Source organism: Hippoglossus hippoglossus, chromosome 6, assembly GCF_009819705.1.
Source record: "Hippoglossus hippoglossus isolate fHipHip1 chromosome 6, fHipHip1.pri, whole genome shotgun sequence".
NCBI lineage: Eukaryota > Metazoa > Chordata > Actinopteri > Pleuronectiformes > Pleuronectidae > Hippoglossus > Hippoglossus hippoglossus.
This window is the reverse complement of record NC_047156.1, coordinates 1,341,310-1,354,173: the sequence shown is the minus strand read 5'-3', so window position 1 is coordinate 1,354,173 and position 12,864 is coordinate 1,341,310. Positions and strand designations below refer to the sequence as shown.

Below are 12,864 nucleotides of genomic sequence, written 5' to 3'. Positions count from 1 at the left end.
TAATTTACTAGCAGAGGTTCATGTGTTATGATTTAAATAACAGAAAATGTCAAGTAAAATGGCTCATCCTTTTTCTCAGTGACTGTTTTGAAACTGTTTTAATCTGAAGGCAGAATAACCACTTCCAGTTTCTTCTTGTGCTGAATTGTTGAACTTGACAAAAGCTCTGCAGAGGAATCAAACAGTTTCATTTTCACTCATCACGTTTGTTACTGATGATCAATACGAAACGTGAATAAAACACGAACTGACACTTTCACTGTGTTTATATTTTAACATGATGCCTATTCTTCATAATGCATATACAACTGTACTATTCAATACAAGACAAACTGTACAAATACAAAATACAGACTACAATATATGTATGTAGGCTGGGGAGGGGGTCAGACAGTACAGGGGTCAAAGGTCACATCATCAGTCTGAGTCCTCAGGTCGCAGCTTGTCCATCACTGCATCATCCCGCCCCCTGCTGGTCCACAAGAAACTCACAGCCTCACTCATCTTACTGTCATATTTATTACATATATATTTATCATTTATTCATGACGTGTGTCTCAAAGGTGAGAAGCTGACAGGTTATTTCTTACGAGTCTGTCTGAGACTCAAAGAGCTGAGTCGTGAACTTCGATCCATCAGACTGAGTTTAAACTCATTTCTTTAGATGCACAGTGGAAACATGGAAACATGGAAACATTCACCACTGTTTGTGACCAAATTATCACAAAGATCAACATCTAACAACGAAACATCCTGGAGCACGCGGAAGTGACAAATATCAGTCTAAATAAATCTGTGATTACTTTTATGTATGTTTTAAAATATGATTAACTTTGCAGATTTTGTTTTTGATGATTGTTTAATATCTATATATGTTTTAATTGTGGATTCTATAGGACTAGTTCTGCTTTACAAAATAAAAATAATGATAATAATACCTACTACTACTACTTCTACTACTAACGTTATAATATATATATATATATATATATATATATATTCAGAACTGTGTCGTTGTTCTTTTGATATGTACAGTCATATTTTAAAGAAACGTAATGATGGTAAAAAATCTCTTAAAACGTTTGATGATATTTTCAGTCTTGAATGTGCTCTGGTTTGTGATTGGTCCGTTTAGCAGCATTGAGCTTCAAAATAAAACAGCAATGTAACGTGTTGACGATCTTTTCAAGTAGAAATGAGTTAAAAAACTACATTTTAAATGACTAATGACCCCTTTGATTTTATTGTTGGTGTTAGTATTATTAAATTCTTACGGTCTTTATTTATTGTCAGTTAAATGTTTTAGTTGTGGGAGGTATACAACAAAGGGACTTATTTTGAAAACTGAAAGCGGAAGTGTGTTTGTTTATCCAGATGACAGGAAGTGGTGCAGCTCTGTGTTTTATGTTATAAACGTTTTTTACGTCTGTGTGTGTGTGTGTGTCTGTGTGTGTATGTGTGTGTGGGAACAGACACGTGATCAAACCGGTTTATAAACAGTTTATGGTTCAAACACAACAACACTCGTCAAGCTTCCGGTTTGTGTTGTTTTTCTTCTTCTACGTTTTAACTGCGACAACGAGTGAAACAGACGATGTTTCCATGAGAGGTCAGTTCACACACTCACACACACACTCACACACTCACACACTCACACATTCTGTCTCTCGATGAGAGAGAGAGAGACAGAGTGTGTGTGTGAGAGAGAGAGAGAGTCTCTAAGTCTATGTAAAGTCCTCTGAAGTCCTGGAGCTATAAGTGTGTGTGTGTGTGTTTGTGTGTGTGTGTGTTTGTGTGTGTGTACTTTAGATGATGCCTACCTGAGGGGACGTGATGGACAAAGTCAAAACAAGCCGTGTGAGTCGGCCTCAGAGGATCAGTGAAGCATCCAAGGTCAGTGTGTGTTTGTGTGACATCAACATTTCTCAAAACACAACAGCAAAATTATAGTTTTCAGAAATTTGTTTTGATGTTTTCACCATTTGAGCTGCAATAGTCAAAATTCAAACCCAACACACAGTAGCTCTAACGTTGTGCTTATTGGTTACCATGGTAACAAGTATTTAGAGTTAAAATGTGCGATAATCCATAATTATCTCACCTGATGATGTTAAATCCTCAAGTTTAAATTTAAACGTGTGAAATACAAAACATTAACTTTTAAAGTGGTTCCTCATAAAAGATGCTGACTGTCACATTGTTGTTAAAACTGCATAAACATCCTATTAAAGATATTTCACAAAAATGGTTTCTATGAACCTTTTAATCTAAATACGTAATGTTTTTTAAAAGGTCTCTTTCTTCTTCTTCTGTGCTGGATTTGTTTTGTGGTGATTTCTAATAACTGTGAATAAGTAAAAACCCGAGTTGTGTTTCCCGATCCGTGTCCGGCGGCGCTGCAGGTGTTCCGATGGGCGGACCGGGCTGCGGAGGTGCTGCGCGGCCTCGACGAGCAGCGGCAGCTCCGTCACTTCTGTGACGTGGTGCTCGTGGCCGATGACCTGCGGGTCCCGGCTCACCGCGCCCTGCTCGCCATCTCCAGCCCGTACTTCCACGCCATGTTCACCTTGGGCATGAGGGAGGAGCATCAGGAGGAGGTGAAGTCACAACATCACAGATTTGTTTGCACCCGGTTCATCATTTCTCCCATTTAACGTGAAGATTATTCATGTTCGAGTCGCCCTGATATCTCCGTGCTCCTCCTGCCCAGGTGGAGCTGGTTGGGTTGTCCTGCATCGGTCTGAAGGCTGTGGTCGACTTCCTGTACACCGGAGAGCTGCCATTGGACGGAGGGAACATTGACTCTGTGCTGGAAGCTGCTCACCTGCTGCAGGTACTTCCTGCTCCACACGTGTTGTTAACGTGTACGACACAAGATGGACGACATGCCCGCTCCTCAAAAGTGAAGCCAAAGCGTCTCTATTGCCCCCTGGTGGCTGGTTGCAGTAGAGCTCATAAACCTCCTCCATGTTAGCAGATGGGACATGAGCCAAACTAAATAATCAAAGTAGACGTTAAGTAAATGTAGTTTTTATCACACTGATGTTTGTCAGTGTTCATGTTTCAGTCTGTGCAGCAGGGATGTTCAGGGCGCCACTCATCACTTCCTTGCTGTTGTTCAGGTGTGGCGAGCGGTGGATTTCTGCTGTCAGTACCTGGAGCAGGAGGTGAGCGAGGACAACTACCTGTACCTGCAGGAACTGGCTCTGTTCTACAGCCTCGAGCGACTGGACACCTTCATCGACCGCTTCATTCTCGCACGTTTCGCCACGCTCTCTTTCACCCGGGACTTCCTGCACAACATTCCTCTACACAAACTCAGCTCCTACCTCGCCAGCAGCCAGGTAACTGCTGCAGGTGTTTTAAGTGCTGGGAGTTTCACACATCGTGTTGGTGGAGAAGAGAAGTGGCGAGAGGAGCCTCCATCATTAATCTCAGTGCTCCTCCTCTTCTTCTTCATCAGGTTCAGCACGACAGCGAGCAGGCACTCCTCCAGGCCGCCATGCAGTGGCTCAGCCAGACTCCCAAGCGGACGGCCCATTCCACACAGCTCCTCTCCCACATCCGCTTCCCTCTGATGCCAGCGGTCGACCTCGTCAACCGGGTGCTCTCGACGGTGCGGTCGCTTCTGCCGGGGGAGGCTGGCTACGAGGCGCTGGTGGAGGAAGCTCTAGAGTACCACACGAATTCCAGCGCTCAGCCACTCCTGCAGACAGGACGCACCGCGCTGAGGGGGGGAGTGGAGCAGCTGCTGCTGATTGGAGGAGAGGTACAGAGGATTTCATTTCTGGATCTCTCCATCATGTTGTCAAGTTGTCTGTCCCCGCCCTCGAGTGAACAAGATATCTCACGAGCACCTTGAGGGAATCAAACGTACAAACGTTCAGTTGGATGCAAGAGTGAACTCATTGAACTTGGTCAAAGGTCACTGAGGCACATCTCAAGTCTGAACCACCTCTTCTCACACAAGTCGAGTTAAGTCTTTAAACTCATTCGATTCTTCTCGTCTTTACTTCTCAAGGTGTCGGAGTTCGGAGAGGAGCTGAGCGCCAACGTTTGTCGGCTGGTCGGTGAAACAGAAAAGTGGGAGGTGGAAACGGAGCTGCCGGACCAGCGGAGCCACCACTGCCTGGCGGTACTGGGCGGCTTCATCTTTGCTGCAGGCGGCAGCTCATCCAGGTACAATGGTGGAGATGCTGCCTGTAACCTCCTGTACAGATACGACCCCCGACACAACCAGTGGACCAGGGTACTTCACCAGACCAATGCTTACAGTTCATTACTACCTGCTTTTGAATTTCAGCAGCTGAATAACACACAAAGTGACAGTATGATGTTTTTCCAGGGGGCGCCAATGACCCAGCGGCGGGTGGACTTCTACCTGGGGGCAGTGGGACAGTGTCTGATCGCTGTTGGTGGAAGGAACGACACCGGAGCTCTGTCGTCTGTGGAGGTTTATTGTCCAGCTGAGAACTGCTGGTCCTACGTGGCAGAACTGCCCCGGTAACACGACTTCATGCTGGGTCTGCTCTTTAGTGGGGGGATGAACTTTGGTACAAACATTTACAGTCGGTGAAAACGTGTCCAACCCTTCAGAAAATCTGAGGTTCCAGCTCATTCAGCTGGTTTCAGTACAAATGAAGAAACCAGCTAATCAACATATTTTCTCAGGAACTGAATTTTATCCCAAGTGACCAAAACAAGTTAAATATCAACCCACTAAGCCCTGAGGTGCTTTTAAAAAGCCTAAATGGTGAAACATGCTCATGTTGCATTCGGCCTTAACCCATTCAAAGTTTGTTTAATTCTGTTTCTCTAGGTTTACCTACGGTCACGCTGGGACCGTCCACCACGGCATGGTTTACATCTCAGGCGGCCATGACTTTCAGATCGGCCCGTACCGCAGAGAGGTCCTGAGCTATGATCCGTCACAGGACGGTGAGGTTTGGGTGGAACGCCAGGCCATGTCTATGGCCCGAGGTTGGCACTGCATGGCCTCCCTCAACCACCTCATCTACGCCATCGGGGGCAGCGACGACCACGAGGACACCACTGAGCGCTTCGACATCCTGCAGGTCGAGTCCTACGACCCACGTAGCGGCCAGTGGACCCGGGTGGCAGCGTTGTTGCTGCCCAACAGCGAGGCGGGGCTTGCAGTGTGGGCAGGCAAGATCTACGTGCTGGGGGGCTACAGCTGGGAGAGCATGGTGTTCTCCAGAGCCATGCAGGTGTACGACCCCGACAAAGGTTCGTGGTCCAGAGGGCCCAACCTGCCAAAACGCATCGCAGGGGCCTCAGCGTGTGTTTGCACCGTAAAGCCCTCGACATCATCATCATCATCATCATCCTCCTCTCCGGAGACGAAGAAGAAGATGGGACAAAGAGTGAAAGGAAGATCAAACCCTGTGTAACGACGAAGGACTTTCTATTCGTCCAGATAGAAGCATCAGCTCATAACATAACCAGCGCAGGAGGAATCTCTGACTGCTCCAACATTTGTGTTCTGATGAGGAGGTTCTGCACTAAACCCGTGGAAGTGAAGTCTGGTTCACTGGAAGCTCCAACGTTCCAAGGATCCGGAACAGAATCAAGAACCAGAGCTGATCTGGTGGAAGAAGAGTTGGCCTCTGAGTTTTAAATAGAACCCATCACCTCCATCAGGGAATCATATAAACTGAAGGAGGGAAGTGGAGACAAATGATGTTAAGCTGAAGTATTTATTCCTCAACGATTCCAGTATTTTTCCACAGCCACATTTATAAACTTCTCTCCTGTGTCGTGTCTTCCCAGGACCTCTGTCCTCCTTAAAAGAGGAAGTTGACTGTCTGTGGACGGAGATGTTCCGTCTTTTAGTTTTTATCTATTCGACTTCTGAGCCTTGGTTCCCATGGTTACTGCAGAAGAGAGAGGGGACTGAACTGTGTCGGGCCGAGTGAGGATCAATATGAATAAAACTAAGTTCAGTTTTAAACCATGAAAACCAGATAAACAGCCTCGACCGGCACATTTTGACAACTGACTGTAATAAAATATGAAACTCAACTCTCAACTGTCAAACTGCTTTTAATTAAAAATAATCTTTTGTCAACAGAAACACACTTGACTTTATTCATAACAGGAAAACATTAAGAGCTGATCTATATTTTCTTTACATTCATGTTTGTAAACTGAATTTTCTTCACAGTTGTCATCACATTTCATCAGGTATCAGGTAAACGAGTCACTGATGGATTTCAGTGTGTGATGCTGGTGGTAGGAGACGTTCTGAGTATTTCCTATTGGTCAAATCGAATCACGTGAGACGAGCTCGACTTTGGCCTCAGTGCTGCAGAGGCACGTCCCTGGAAGGTGAATGTTTGAGTGAAGGTCCAGTTTGTCGTCTTTTCTCTCTCCGCTCGTTAAAGCCTCACACAAAGGGATAGTACGGATGAGACTTGACTCTGAGAAACACAACACACACACACAGTGAATCGCTGCATCGAGCACGAGGCCGAAGCTACAGAGGACGTTTTGTCGACTTACTCCTCAAACAGGAAGGCCTTCCACCCTCGGTCCAGACCTCTCAGAGCGCTCATGTCTTCTTCAGACAGACTGAAGCCAAAGATCTGCACAATAACCCAGCGGCAGGGACACAGGCTGGTTTAACCATGTTACTACTTCCACAAGCAGCTTTTTGTGTGTTCATGTGTATAGTTTAGTCAGTAAACTGGTGGATTATTACATGACAGAATATGTGCAGCATCTATATTTGCTGTTTAAGATTGTTCACCCTTTATTGGTCCCACAACGGGGGAAATTACCTTTGTGTTTTCAAGAATGCGATGAGGTTTGTCACTCTTAGGAATAACGGCCACACCCTGCTGTACGTGGTACCTCAGCAAAACCTGCCACAATACAACACTACTGTTAATGACAAAGTAATACACACACACATATATACATACACACATACATGTACACACAGTACAGACACCTGCACTGACCTGTGCCGCGCTGTGTCCGTGCTTTTTGGCAATTTCTGTAACGACTGGGTCGTCCAGGAGTTTATGAGGATCCGTGTCTCCTCTAAACCTGAGACAGGCAAAACAAAGAAAACACACAATTCTTTTATTCATGACAATCTGAAGGCATGATGGGGGATTATTAAAGTCCAGCTGATGTGGAAAACCTCAAATTGAAAACAGTCGAATGAAGAAATGTAGTTGAGGTTTGATATTTTACAGTTTAACTATAAACTTGATTATATAAAAAGAAAACACAAATATATCGAACTTGAAGACTACAAGAATATTTTCTTTATGTTGAAGAAATTCACATTTCTACTTTGGTTATTTTGTAAAACAAGTTTCCATATTAAACATAAACGGCTGATAATGATAAATGATTTTCATTCATTAAAATTTGAAATGGCAGCAAAAAAACAACTGCACAGAAAATGTTTGGCTGTGAATCCTGAACTGAATCAAAATCCTCATAATAAACAAAGAAGAAACATTTATTCAAACAAAAACCTAAAAACAACAACTGATAGTGATAAAGAACATAGAGAATAAAGGAATTCATATCTTTTTCCATCATGAGGGCAGAGAACATAAAACCAATAAATAATAAGTTTAAGAACACGAGGAACAAACATATTGTTTGGCTCAAAACCAAAGAATTAAATAAAGTGAAATACAATATGTATTTGAAGTATTTGTATTTTTAAAAGGATTACACAAACTGAGTCTTTTATGTTAATATCACATCCTGGTTATTTGAGGAAACCTTTGCCTCCTCTGACCTTTAAAGAGTGTGGTGTATTTAGCTAACATGGATCATTTTGACACGTGTGTAAAACATAATGACAGGTTTAAAGCTAGCGGCGCCTGATTTCTGGACTCTCAGACTTCCTAAGTATTATTCCATATGTTACTTGTTTGTTCTCTCCTTCTGAGAATGCTCTTTGACCTGTTAGATGGAGAGGTTTCCATCTTCAAGTAGGAAGCATGTTTTGAATTAGATGCCCCTATGTGTGATGTCATTTTATCTCAAGTTTTGGGCGTAAACAAGTTCCCTATATGAATGCTTGTCCGACACCGGCGACTCAGACTTCTGCATTGGCCGAGAACGTCTCCGGGTATACCTAGGTACCCGTCCTGACCTGTAACGTCTGTGTAATAAACCTTATTATACAAGCAAGAACGGTGTCCGCGGAGATTCCTTCATCATCATCTTCAACATCACTGCTGCTTAAATATACGACAAGAGCATCAGAGTGATGCTGGGAGTCTTACATGTCTGGGGGTCGTGCCGGTGAACCAAAGGGGCTGTAGGCGACCAGAGTGATGTTCCTGGACTTACAGAACTCCACCATCTCTGTGTGCACCATGTAAGGATGCAGCTCCACCTGCAGATATGGAAAGTTAGAGGCGAGGATCTGTGGATGTTGATCCATGCAGACAAAAAGCTTCTGGAGTATATGGCGGCACCTGGTTGACAGCAGGGGGCACCTGACACAGAGCAAGAAGTCTCTCCAGCTGTAAGACGCTGAAGTTGGAGACTCCGATGCTCTTCACCTTCCCTGAGGCCTGGAGAGCTTCCATCCCCTGAAAACACACAGTGACGGTCAACGTGTGCCGCTGCAGATCCACCAGGACGTTCTGTCACACGTTACTTTACAGGAACTGAACTAGAAATGATATGTTGTTAATGAGACACTAAACAAACACATTTCTCCTTAATAAGAACTTTTATCAGACCATTGAATGCTGTTTTTAAACAAGAAAGTAAAATTCACCTTGAGGAGGAAAGGTTTATATATATATATATATATATATTTATTTATTTACATAATTTTTCTGTATATTTTTATTACTACAACTCATCTTTTGAAATGTAAACCGAGAGATCACACATTCTTACCCTCCACACGTCCACGTAGTCGATGTCAGACGTCAGTATCTCTCCGTCCTTTTTTGGAAAGAGCTCATCACCGACTTTCTGTGGAGACATTTTAAATTCTAACAAAAGCTTGTTGGCAGAAACACGCGTCCTTATTTCATTTTATTTATTTAGCAAACTTTAAAAACACAGGTCGGCCAGAAATGACTCTTAAACTGCTTTAAATCATATTTTGATATTGTACAATGAGTAAAATGACGTCATTTGAGCAGGTGGACAAACCTGTAATGACTATGATTGACTCTTAAGGCTCTCACTAACACCCGATACAACAGATTTGTACAGTGTCAGAGCTTTGACCTTCTGCCCCCTGGTGGTCAAGAATCATTTGATGCAGCTTTAACTCATTTACTTCATAAAAATTCCACCACTCCCATTAATCGTAATTCCGTCACACTGTGCAGGATGTTTTTATATATATCTATATCTATATATATAGATCTATATGCTGACCTTCAGGCCGACAGGGAAGTGCACAAGGTAAAGATCCAGGTAGTCGAGCTGGAGATCGTTCAGGGATTTGTTCAGACACGCAGGGATGTCCTCTGCAGCATGGTGGGTAATCCACAGCTGGAAATTAAAGAAATAAAATAAAACCAAGTAGAATATGTAAGAAAGCATTTGAAGCATTCAAATCAAAACAGGTAGTGATGAAATAATGTCAAATCATTTGATCAGCACCCACCTTACTGACGAGGAACATGTCCTGTCGCCTGATGATGCCCTGCTGCATCTTGGAGCGCAGAGCTTTGCCGATATCCACCTCGTTGCCGTACAACCAGGCCGTGTCGATGTGGCGGTAGCCGGCAGCGATGGCCGCCTCCACCGCGCCCTGGACCGAGGTACGAGGAAGGTGGGAGGACTGGAGCAAAGAAAACACAGTAAAACCATAAACAGCTTCACTTCTGTTACAAGCCGTTCATCAAGGGCATTTGGAGTTTAGGAAAGACGGTCAATATATCAAGTTATTTATCACACTCATCCGTCTACATGTTCACCATAAAGACTGGAAACAGTTTAGTTCATAACCACCATTAAAAGTACGTATTGTCCTTTTTATATCTTTGTCTTTGAACTGATCAAAGCAGATGAGATGGAATGAGTGGAAACAAATGCAGAAGCAGAATCATCAACGTATCTTTCAATAAAACGTTTGGTAAACAAAAAGTCAGGAAAACTCCCAGAAGATGAGAAGTGGAACCGGATGAAGACACAACGTGAGACGCTGAGCGAGGAGGAACCAAGACGAAGTGACAAACACAGGAGGGAAACAGAGGAAGAGGAGGAAGAGGAGGGACTCAGGTAGGACACATCCGGCTGCAGGTGAACAAGGAAGCAGGAAACACGAGGAAGTGAAGTGAGACCAGATTTCAAAATAAAACTGAAAATGAGACAACAAACATGAGAAATGACAAAAATAGAAGTAGTTTTGTCCTCATCAGTTGTCTTAATTCAGTTTTCTTCAAATTACCGTTCCGGCTGCATCTGTCCTGTTTCCTGTTTCGACCTGAAGGTGTGTTTGAGGGCGGAGCCTGTTTAAATACAGAGGCCAGGTAAAATGGACCAGACCAAGTGCTGCACCAGCATGGGGGTGGGTGGGGTTTCTTTTTATGAAGTTTTATTTGTTAGCATTAGACATTAGCGTTCACGAGTACACCTCGTGAGAACGTCTGGAGGACGTCTGGAGTTCAGTGCAGGTCGGAGAGCAGAGGCATCAATTAACCCTAATCACAACACAGTGGACCAGCTGGCCAATCAGAGCAGCTTTATCAGGAGGCGGGCCTTAAAGAGACAGGAGCTAAAACCGAGTGTTTGAGACAGAGGCTGAAAAGAGGAGCTGCAGCGACAGACAGGCTCAGGGAGGGTTTCCTGAAGATTAGAGCATGAAAACCTAAGTTCTCTTTAGAACAGTTCTATAGCCCTGCTCCCTGGAGGAGGATACATATAAAGAGGAGTAATCTTACAATCATTCACTCGTTAGAAAGACTTCATTCACTGAATAACCTGTTGACCAAAGTGCAGCTCAGAGCAAAAACAAGGTGATGACAGCTGAACACAGATATAAGAAGGAGTGTGTGACGCTACCTTCCACGTCCCCAGACCCAGAACGGGCATGTGTGAGCCGTCGTTCAGCTCTAAGGTCCGGGCCACCTGCGTCTCCTCCATTTCCACAGAGAACATTAAACCACACGACGAAACGACAAGCTCATCGCTCAGGGCTTCCTCTTCTCTCCGGTTCCTCTTGGCCGTGACTTCACGTCCTTCCTTTTTTCTTTGCTGATTCTGCTTCTCTATCTCGTGCCCTTCTGTCCTTAACCCACTCCCTTGTTCTTCATATTTCTCTCCCTCTCTTTTCTTATCAGTGCAGAAGTTAATTATTGGACAACACTCAAAGTACTTGAGCAGCACACACAGTATTTACATGTATACTCAGTAAGTCAGGAGGAGCATGTTGCAAAGGTCACTTTGGTTAACGGCATAGGGGTGAAGTATAAACACACACACACACACACATGCACACACATGCGCACACATGCAGGTTCACTGTGAAGAGAAAATCTGCTGTAATGTCTCCAGTCACCTTTAGATGGTGATGTTGTATCATTGTGTCACAGATGATTTCTAGGAAAGAGAAAAACAATAACACAATAAATACTCACTAATCTTCATGTTAAAAAGCAAAAAGCTTCTGCAGCTACATGATTGACTGTGTTTGATATATTGGACAGTAACTGTAAATTATGTTATTTTTGGACATTTGTTATTTAGCTTTTTAAATTACTGTTTTTATATATAAGTATAAGTTCATTGTTTTATGCTTATATTTAGCATATAATCACAGTTTGCTTTCGGGCTGTGGTTCAGGAGCTGGAGAGACGTTTACAGAGCATGGGGCCAAAAGTATCAAAATCCTCGTGCGTCATTTGGTTTGTGGTGATATAATTATTGAAACTAGAATGTGAGTCAGTGGAGAAGAAACCTCCAGCGATGCCAAACAATCAGACACATGATTGTCTAGTTCTTATAAAATATAATTATTATATCATTCTTTTAAAATGTTACCGACCATAGACATCTTGGTTGCTCCCTGGTGGCTGGCTGCAGTCTCCTCCATGTTAGCAGAGGGGACATGAGGAGACAGAAGAGGAACAATGGTTCCTCTTCTGTCTCCTCCATGTTAGCAGAGGGGACATGTGGAGACAGAAGAGGAACAATGGTTCACAGTGGGTTTGTGATGTTTTATATTGAATCTAAGCTGAAACCAGCACAAGATGAATTTGCTGGTAATGCTTTTAAAAATAAAACGAAGATTTCTGTTGTGTATGTGGATGAGACTCAGAACAAACATGCACAGCAGTAATGGAACACACCCCCAACACCAAACAAGACATTTAGAAGAAGAGGTAACAAGATGAATGGTTTGAAGTTTGAAGTTAGAAGTTAGAAGTGTGTTTATTTCCATCGTGACTCATCACAATCTGTGCAGCACAGTCTCTGGATTGCCACTCCTCAGAGAATCTGATTCTTATGTAACTCACACGTGACTGCACACACACATGGATCCGTACACTTCTTCTCATCCTGGGCCCCCGGAAACATGTGTGAACACTCCGGAGGATTGAGTTACCTTCTCCTCTGCAGTTTGCTCTCTGGAAACACAAAACTTTAAATGTATATAAATTAGCCAACTGTACAACAGTGTCAGCAGAACATTAAAGTATTGGACAGTACGGGCCTTGGGTTTGATGGGACCCAGTCCTGCAGAGATGGTCTCTGCAGAACTGGACCTTAAATCAATCAATCCACAAACGCACTGAGATTTGCTCCTGTTCACTCTGAGTGGTTTTTTGTGTGCGTGTACTTTTTCTCTACCATGTGGTCACAGGGATTTACACAAAGACCTGAAGTAAACCAGTGTCC

At 43.6% G+C, this 12,864-nt stretch overlaps 2 protein-coding genes across 2 annotated transcripts; one reads left to right on the top strand and one right to left on the bottom strand.

Annotated features, from left to right (window-relative positions):
* The first annotated feature begins 1,382 nt into the window (after window positions 1-1,382).
* klhl36 (kelch-like family member 36) lies at window positions 1,383-6,094 on the top strand. Its single transcript, XM_034589274.1, has 9 exons — window positions 1,383-1,605; window positions 1,808-1,893; window positions 2,403-2,597; window positions 2,711-2,833; window positions 3,123-3,344; window positions 3,464-3,769; window positions 4,022-4,249; window positions 4,346-4,503; window positions 4,820-6,094. The coding sequence occupies exons 2-9, from the start codon at window positions 1,834-1,836 to the stop codon at window positions 5,409-5,411; spliced, it is 1,884 nt and encodes a 627-aa protein (XP_034445165.1). The 5' UTR covers window positions 1,383-1,605; window positions 1,808-1,833; the 3' UTR covers window positions 5,412-6,094.
* Window positions 6,046-11,336, bottom strand: zgc:56622 (uncharacterized protein LOC326033 homolog). The gene is made up of 10 exons (XM_034589308.1): window positions 11,029-11,336; window positions 9,629-9,805; window positions 9,397-9,513; window positions 8,905-8,982; window positions 8,472-8,588; window positions 8,277-8,389; window positions 6,984-7,071; window positions 6,801-6,884; window positions 6,523-6,605; window positions 6,046-6,440 (listed from the first exon to the last, which is right to left on the bottom strand). The coding sequence occupies exons 1-10, from the start codon at window positions 11,122-11,124 to the stop codon at window positions 6,407-6,409; spliced, it is 987 nt and encodes a 328-aa protein (XP_034445199.1). The 5' UTR covers window positions 11,125-11,336; the 3' UTR covers window positions 6,046-6,406.
* Between the last annotated feature and the right edge of the window lie 1,528 nt (window positions 11,337-12,864).